This window comes from Berghia stephanieae, chromosome 15 (assembly GCF_034508935.2).
Source record: "Berghia stephanieae isolate SIO BIC M18660-M18661 chromosome 15, UCSD_Bste_1.3, whole genome shotgun sequence".
NCBI lineage: Eukaryota > Metazoa > Mollusca > Gastropoda > Nudibranchia > Aeolidiidae > Berghia > Berghia stephanieae.
In genome coordinates, this window is record NC_088374.1 from 3,587,633 (window position 1) to 3,597,238 (window position 9,606).

The 9,606-nt window shown below is 38.5% G+C and overlaps 1 protein-coding gene across 1 annotated transcript in view; it reads right to left on the reverse strand.

The window, feature by feature from the left end:
- Positions 1–2,316: 2,316 nt before the first annotated feature.
- LOC144960810 (neprilysin-like) overlaps positions 2,317–9,606 on the reverse strand; it is a gene marked incomplete in the record, with an annotated part of 50,716 nt that continues 43,426 nt past the window's right edge. Inside the window, 2 exon segments of the mRNA XM_078894157.1 lie at positions 2,317–3,052; positions 7,555–7,628. Of these exon segments, the coding sequence (XP_078750283.1) occupies positions 2,950–3,052; positions 7,555–7,628 (177 nt within the window).

Consider the following 9,606-nt stretch of genomic DNA (forward strand, 5'->3'; position numbering starts at 1 on the left):
GTCATATCATGGTAGGCTTCACCCTCTCTTTCTATTCTGGCGTAGATGTGGACGGCGATAGCAGTTTGGATGTCATAACAACAAGTGGGCGGCTTCTAAACAATTCCAATCGTCTTCATCTCTAATCGGCCCCTTTCACGCAAACTGTCTACTGTCCAGGGATTAGAAACCCTACGGACATGCTTCCTCGTGGCATATTATTATTTCATTGTGTGTAAAGCTGGAGAACTGCTGCATCCATTACCACTTCTGTGTTATTCTCTATTATTTACAGATTTTTATTCGTGATTTCAAACTATTGGACTATCATTTTTATATAGATGTGATTTTTAGTGTTCAGAGCACCCGGTGATGATATTATTATATGTATTTAGTCGATTTTTAATAAAATAAATGGATTTTATTTTTCAAGTGGCCGATTTTTATCCCTGATTTCTAAGTGCCGCCATACTTCATTCAACACGCTATTGATATTGTTTTTTATCTTTAAATGTTGTCACCAGCACTTGAAATGCCAGCGAAGATTCAATACCACCATACCTTCCTGCTGTCCCTTAACAAACATAATACAACTTATCAGCTGCCCCCACGTATTGTTTTTCGATTATGATATTATCAACTATTGTCATCACATGTGTTAAAAATTCAAAACGTGTCGAATGAACAGTTTAAGGAAAGTCGTTACGAAAATTGAAGCCTTAATTGAAATGACTATCGTTGAGAAGGATTTTGATATTTTTACTATCACGGAAAGTTGGCTTAAAAACAATGACAGTAAAATGATTCCACCAGGATATAGTTTTATAGCACAGCATCGAAAAACCGATCGATGAGGAAGGATTATTGTTATTGATAAAGAATCCGTTAAACTACAGAAAAGCAAGACCCAATCTAATTACAATGCTTTCGAATCTCTAGATATGACGTTAACCTAGGAAAGGAATGATAAGTACCATGTTTTTTTAATTTTCGACCTCCTCCATCCAAGGAATAAACTCACACATAATCAATTCTATGATGAAATAGACACGCTCCCGTTAGAAACTAGCACAACCAGAGGTGAAATTGTTATACTGGGCGATTTCAATGTTCACATGGACGATCTAACGGATGCAAAATGTTTGAAGTTATAGGACATTTTAGATAGTCACAATTTAAGACAATATCTAAAGGACAGAACTCATGAGGCGGGCAAATCCTAGACTTTCAGGAAATTGCCGGGAAAGATAACAAAATAATTAACAACGTTGACGTTTTGAATCGCCCAAATTCAGATCATAACCTGATTGCTTTAAATCTAAAAAGTGAATGCAAAACAACCGTGAAGAAAACGATCACATGCCGTAGAACAAAATCAATAAACATAGAAACATTTCAAAAATACATCAAGTCTTTGGATTACTCGCCTTTGTTAAGAGTTGTAATAATGCTTATGAAATGGTAAATAAATATATTAATTCATTAAAAACTGTGTCCGATGAGTTGTGCAAAGAAGTAATTATTGGGTATTTGGTTTGAGCTCTCTTTGTAAGAAAGTTTGCCAACATGTATTGATTGTCAAAGACAAGATTCTAGGGCATGTAATGTAAAATTTGCTCCCTTACCTTCAGATAGAATTGATCGTTCGCCCCCATTTTCCATTGTGGGTGTGGACCATGCTGCCCTCTGTATTGCTCAGACACGGGTGAAAAGAAGCACTACATTCTACTGATCACATTCGCAGTTGTCAGAGCTTTACATTTATAACTGTTACCTTCTCTATCATTAAATGACTTCATATTGGAGTTAAAGACGGTTCTGCGGTCAAAGAGGAGTGAGTGCCATCAGTCATTTACTTAGATAACGCCAAAACGTTCAAGGCTGCAAGCGGCCTTCTGCAACACCAATTGGGTCATGCTGCGCCAGTCTGGAAATTCAGCATTCCTTTGGCACCCTAGCATGGAGGTTGGTGGGAACGACTCGTTAGGTCAACTAATTCTGCTCTTAGAAAATCCATTGGCAGGGAAATGATTAGAAAATCTGAACTTGAAACAACATTGTATGAACTTGAAGCTTGTATTAATGCTAGACCTTTGACTTATGTTGGCGAAGACATAGAATCTCTGACTCTCTCTTAGTTTTCTGAGGTTATCTGATCTGAGAGATGAATGGCGTACAATGATCACCGATGCCGGGCACAGACTTGGTACTTGAAGTAGTAGTATTAATTGGTTAGTGTATTTAGTACTTAAAAATGTAATTTGTATGCAGGCTTTTTTCAGTGGTCAGAAATTTCTGTAAGTTTTTCGATACTTTGGTGCTATTATTATTATTATTATTATTATTATTATTATGATGATAATGATGATGATGATGATGATGATGATGATGATGATGATGATGATGATGATGATGATGATGATGATGATGACGTCGATAGCGATGATGATGATGAAAATAGAACAAGAACAGCTGGTTATATGGAATTTAACTGGTTCTTTATTTCTTTCTCTAATTATTTTTTCCGTATTAAAATGCATAAAAAACGGTGTTCTATTCATTAATGTTTATTACTTCTTATAGCTTAATCTTGCATCTTAATCTCTCTTGCATATTAATATATATATATATATATATATATATATATATATATATATATATATCTACCTATCTCTATCTCTCTATTTATCTATCTATCTCATTCTCTCACTCTCTCTCTCTCTCTCTCTCTCTCTCTCTCTCTCTCTCTCTTTCCGTTTTAATCTCGCAAACACACTCTTCCCCCATATGGATTGACTCATTTTGAGGATTTTTCTTTTCTTGTATTCTTCCTTCTTGTTTTATCTAGAACCCTTTCCTACAAACATGTTTACATATTTAGCCTAATTTTGAGAACTTTTCGAAACATCCAAACTTGAAAGGGAAATAAGTTGTTTCATTCTACGGAAGAGCACATCATACAGTTATAATTTACTGCCATACTAAACATCTCTTTTTCGGCACCATGAAGTCTTTTGGTTTACAGTTGAAAGCTTTAGCAAATGCTGCGCTGTTTTGGTAGGCCCCAACGTGTCTGGGAGAAAATAAAGAAAGAAGGGAATAACTGAATTAAATAAGATAAAGAGTGACATTCTTTAAGGAAATGTGTGAAGACTGAGTTGTTCCTAAGCCTTAATTTTTTTAAAGGAGATGTAGCCTAGAATTTGTTTCTGTTTGCAAGACTTACTCTGTTGTGTCATGGATGTATTTCTTATGTATGATAATTTTGTCTAGTTTTATTATGTAAAGCGTAGCAGATTACGACAACTGTGGATGTTTATGCGCTATATAAATTCATAATTTATTATTTATTCTTAATTTATAAAGTGAGAAAATGGGGAAAGGGAGATTGAAAGATTAAAACGAAAAGAGAAAGAGAGAGAGAGAGAGAGAGAGAGAGAGAGAGAGAGAGAGAGAGAGAGAGAGAGAGAGACAAATGAAAACATTAAGGCGGAAAGATGTTTCTACAACAAGGACCTACACAATTTCTCTATCGTCAATCTGTTATGTAATAATGTATTTATGTCTTTATTGTTTTTTGTTGTTGTCTGAAGAAGGCTTTTGAGCCCGAAACGTTCTATTGTAATCTGAAATATTCATTTTGTTTATTACTTTTTATAGTCCACAGATTTTAGTGGCTTTGTATCACATTCACTGTAGCAAGTTTTCTCATTCGGGTTTCTCCAAAATGTTGGCAACAAATTCAGTTTCTGTTTTTGTCTCACAGATCTTTATATGGCTCTGACGTCAAGATCTAGAAATCCTTCCAAATTTTCTATGTCCAGAGTTTTTAACAACCCCACAACATTGCCATACAAAAACTGAATTGTGAAGAACGAACAAGGTTGGCTAGATACTTGAAAGCTGTATACGCTTCAAACAGAGTATGGGGTTATGTGGTCTAGTGGTATGACACTCGCTTTCGGATCGGAAGGAACTGGGTTCGAGCCTCGCTCGGCGCATAGTTGAGTCCTTGGAAAAGGCTCTTAACTCACATTCTATCACCGTACTCTGGTGTAAAATAGTACCTGGCCGTTAACAGCGTTGTCTCTGTCCAGAAAAAAAAAATGCTAATATCGCCTAAAAGGCGTCATGTCTCGTCCTATATATCAAGTGTTGCTGTTGACCATGGACCCCTTGTAAAGCGCTTTGAGCACTTTTAATGGATATTGCGCTATAGAAAAGCTCAACTTTAAAAAAATATCTCAATCATCAGTCTGTCGCTTAGACCACAGATTTTTTGAGTCGGTCAGTTCAAGATCTTCCAAGGCAATGATGGCTATACGTAAATCACTGCCCACATTGATGTAGATATTCTTCCCATGCATGAAAAAGGTCCATTCAAAACAACCATGGCCAATGCTCAGGAACTAGAGCAGTGTAACATGCATACTATGCGGTTGACTTCTACCTACAAGGCCATGGGCCGTTCGTCTGATGCTGACCGAACATCGCCGCAGGAATCGTGAACAATTGGCTTACAATGACATATGTGACCCTTCGTGTCAAAACGGTATTATGTCGGGATCGACCAGATGCTAAAAAGTCAAATTATAGTGAAACTGGGAAAAAGTATGAAACGTTGGTTTTTAGCACAGTAAAATATGATATTCCTTCTCCTCTATAAAGCAAACAAACTCAAATTAAGTCTGATATTTCTGGCTACAAATTCAATTTTCAGCATCTTAGTCATCCCGACTTAATACCGATTTGAGACGAAGGGTCACATATGACAGTCTCTAGAGCACATGCGACTGGACACTCAGCCATACATCCTGTAAGTCTTGCAACCTTTATATCAACCACGATTGCAATAATATTTGACATCTTGACACTCTGTAGAGCCTACACCAACCAGCGAGTCTTGAGGGTCAACAATGTTGCACCCTTAATATGGCCAGTTCTGTCACAGGATATGAATCTCGTGAAACAAATGCAGTCTCAGAGATAAACTCTTTAAAACTGCCCAACACTAAGAATGACAGTTGTGAACTTTTTTACTTTTTAAACTGAAGTTTGACCCATGGTAAATACAGAAACTGTCTATAGTCCCACAATGTCGACAAGGTGTCGAGTAAGGACCTTGCTTGTTACTGAAGGGGCTACATAAAATATTGATAACTGAAACATTTTCTGCCATGTCGAAATTATCAGTTTTTAAAAGACGTTATTTACTGAACAACAATGGCGTCGTGCCTGTGACTTGATTTATCCTCTACCTTACCCTTATCAATTGGTATCGAACAATTGTGGATTTATTTTGTATTTAAAGAGGGGGACAGAAAATGTAACGTTATTTTTTCCTGTCGTTCCTATCAAAGTTGCTCGAAAAAATATTCCTCAAACAATTAACAAAACACCTTTCGAAAAACGGACTTCAAGAAGTTCCATTCAGCGTATCGCAAAGGACACAGCACAGAAACGGCCCTTATTCGAGGAGAAAATGATCTTTTTCCATGTCCATGACAGGACGGGGGGGGGGGCACCTCGATTCTCTGTCACCTGGACCTTTCTTCTGCATTTCACACGATTGACCACTCAATTCTTGTTGCACGGCTAAAGAACTCTTTCGGCATATACTTAGTTCTCAGTTGGTTCCAATCATATCTCCAAAACCGGAAACAGATAGTTATGATAGGAAATAATATTTCCAGGAGTTTGTATTAGCAGCATAGTAGAGATATTGGTCTATAGCTGGATGGTTCAGTCATTGGTTTGCCTGGTTTTAATATGGCGATTACTTTGGCATGTTTCCCAATTTGTGGGCCCTTTTCCATGATGTCTGTCATAGTATTTGCCAGCCAGTCTATTGTTTCTGGTCCAAAGTTAGTAATGATGTCGGGGTATATTCCATCAATGCCAGCAGCTTTGCCATTTTTCATTTTCTTTATAGCTCCTTTCATTTCATTAATCGTTATTGGGACACTCAAAAACATGCTATGGTCAGGCAGAGTTATCAGGGTCTTTTGATATTCTTTTCTTATTTCTTTTTCAAATTGATGGTTTGGGATGTGTTGCCCCCGTTGTTTAATTTCTTTGGCAATTTCGTCAGCTGCAATCTGGGGGGGGGGGGGGTGATTTTGTTTGACAAGCTTCTGGGTTTAGCTTTTTGAGGGTTTGCCATGCATGTCGGATGGAGTGACTGAGGTCAAAGTTTTCAACAGTTTCTACCCATCTCTATTTTCGGCTTTCATGTAGTGTGTTTAGTAGTTCTTTTTCAACCTGTTCATCGCGTGTCTCCTCATATTTTTTCAGCAATTCTTTGCTTCGTTCATTCCAGCATGGGATGTATTGTTTTCTAAAACCCCTGGGTATGTTCTTCTTTGCGGACATTAGAACAAGTTTGTTAAATCTCCCTATATTCTCAGTTTACTTTTTTTTTTGGGGGGGGGTGGATCCTTTTGCAGGTTTTGTCAATTTCATCAGCGAAAGTTTGCTTTCCGGAAATTCCACCTTGGTATGGGCAGAGTGTTCATGATTGGGATTTGGATTCCAGTTCTAACAAGGACTGGACGATGTTGGTTGTGAGGAGAATCTCCCAAAATTTCCCTAGTTGACTTCAGCGAATTTTCATTTGGGTCTTTTGTTACAAACACGAGGTCTGGAGTATAGTCTTTGCACCAACGGGCCGATATTAGAGTTCATTTGTCTTTGGGGTTGTAAATGTGTGTTAGGTCATTACTGTTTGTCCATTCTAAGATCTCATTCCCTGGAGTGTCATTTTTGTTGTAACCCCATTCTGAATGGTGGCTGTTAAAGTCCCCCATGATTGTGGATGGGTGATTTACTTTGTCTTTAAGGTAAGAGCCCCAGTTAAGATTTGGTGGTTTGTATACCTTAGTGATTTCAGTGTCCTTACCCACACCTCCAACTCAATGAAAATGAAAAATAAGAAAAGATACCAAGCTGGCTCGGTCGTAGTCCAGTACAAAAAGGACCGCGTGTCAAACGTAGGAAGTCCGATTGACAGGACAAATGAGCTAGACTCCAACGTTGAAAACAGTCTCACTATAGGCACTGGTATTAACTTACTTTCCCTGAATATAGAAGGAATATCAATGGCTAAGTGTGAGTACCTAGCACATGTACTCAATAAATATGATGTCGACATTGTCCTCCTTCAGGAAACTCATCTCGATGACACTGCCCCTCCCTCAAGATACAACATTCAGGGATATCACGTAATAAACAAACGGCACCACAGGCAATACGGCATCATCAATTATGCCAGAGCAGCAGCCCAAGTCACTGACCTGGGACGCAGCACAGAAATCAACGACACACAAAGAATCACTTTTAAATTTGGTGACACACACACACACGCACATATATATATATATATATATAAAGATATAAAGAGATATATATATATATATATATATATATATATATATATAGAGAGAGAGAGAGAGAGAGAGAGAGGAAGAGAGATAGATAGATAGATAGAGAGAGAGAGAGAGAGAGAGAGAGAGACAGACAGACGGACAGAAATATATTGACAGAGACAGAGAGACGGAACAGGGATTTGAACCATACCTCCAGGTCATCGGACCATTGGAAAATGTCAACTGTGCAAGGACGGCAGCCTTTGTGTATTTGCGGCAGAACACCTTAATTGCAGACGATGAGGACGGGGGGGGGGGGGTTGAGGGATATAAAATATAGAGTTAGTTTGTTGTTCCAAATTGATGGTTTTCACAGAAAAGCAAAAGATTAATTTGATTATTTTAGCTCTTTTTTTAAAAGCTGTTTTATATAGAGCAATATCCAGTTTAACGTGCTCAAAACGCTTTACAAAGGGTCCCTAAAAATAAAACAGCAACACGTAACACGTAGAACGAGACATGGCGCCTGTTAGGCCATAATACAATTATTTATTTCCGACAGAAACAACGCTGTTAACGGCCAGGTACTCATTTTACACCTAAATACGGTAAGAGAATGTGAGTAAAGAGCCTTTTCCATCGACTCGACTATGCGACGAGCGAGAATCAAACCCAAGACCTTCCGATCCGAAAGCGAGTGTCATACCACTAGACCACATAGCCACATTTGAAGATGTGAAAAGTTCCAGTTATATTACACATGCCCTGTGCTTTTCGTATTCCACAGGGCAACATAAAATTAATTTGAAGAATAGAACCGTTTCACTTAAACAGCACATTTCCATAACTTCATTATGTTCAGTGAGATTTGATAAGACCATCTAATCTGCACCCAGGCCGTATGGGACCAAAATTCTATTTCACACAGTACTTGTCGCCTGTTAGTTATCCATTTGGTCCACAATAGTTCTTTTTTGTTGAAAACGAGTTATTGTATGTATTTATCTTGACTATGATAATGTGCGGCTATGTGGTCTAGTGATATGACACTCGCTTTCGGATCGGACGGTCCTGGGCTCGAGATTCGCTCGGCGCATAGTTGAGTCCTTGGAGAAGGCAGTTCACTCACATTCTGTCACCTTACACAGGTGTAAAATGAGGACCTGGCCCTTAACAGCGTTGTCTCTGTGCGAAAAAAAAAGTAATATCGCCTAACAGGTGTCATGTCTCGTCCTACATGTTAAATGTTGCTGTCGGCCAGGGACCCCTTGTAAAGCGCTTTGATCACGTTTAGTGGATATTGCTCTATATAAAACTCTTTTTTTTTCTTAAACTTGACCAACCACATCAATCAGTATTAAGCCAGAACAATGTGTGTAGTAGTAGTCCAGAGCCATCAGGCTCACGGAGCCGGAGTTTATCCCGTTGTCTATAGCGTGAAACGGATAATAGAAATTGCTTGCCGCCCGCTGGATAGGACGCCAGTCTATCGCAAAGTACTTTCTGCCAGATCTATCAGACCCAGCTACCCACTCACTGCTGGGTGAATCTCGACGGCACCAGGAATCGATCTCGGTCCTTTTGCTCGTGCAGCAAGTGCTCCACCTTCCAACCGAGCTATAGGGACCCCCGAAAATTTGTATGGTGAAAATTAAATATTTTGCCAGACCGACGAAAGAAATATGTGATCCATCGTCTCAAAACGGTATTATGTCGGAACGAACAAGATTCTTAGAAGCCGAATTTAATGTTAAACTGGTCAAAAATATAAATTGTTGGCATCATCACCCTAAAATATGGTATCCATTATTCTCAATAAAACATACAAACTCAACACAAGTCTGATATTTCTGGCTATAAATTCAATTTTCAACATCTTTACCAACTCGACTTAATACCGTTTTGAGGCAAAGGGTCACATATACAATGGAGAGATCAACCGTCCAGGTCAGCCACGCACCTCAATTTTTCTACCAACCTTCTAGTTGTTGAGTGTTGCTGTTGGCTAGTTTGGGGTCTCCTGTAAAGCGCTTTAAGCACAATGGGAGCGATCTACATTCATCTTTTTGTCCAACCAAGTCATCAATCACATGATTTGTTGCTGTCCAACGATTGGATAGGTATTTAGATATATAAACACGCTGCTTTGTTCTTGAAAGTTGTAAACATACCCATGTTCAAGCTGAACAAAATGACTAATCGTGATGTTAGATGTTTCAAAAGCTGTGAACACTTTTCACTATGTGGGTCATTTTGAGCACAT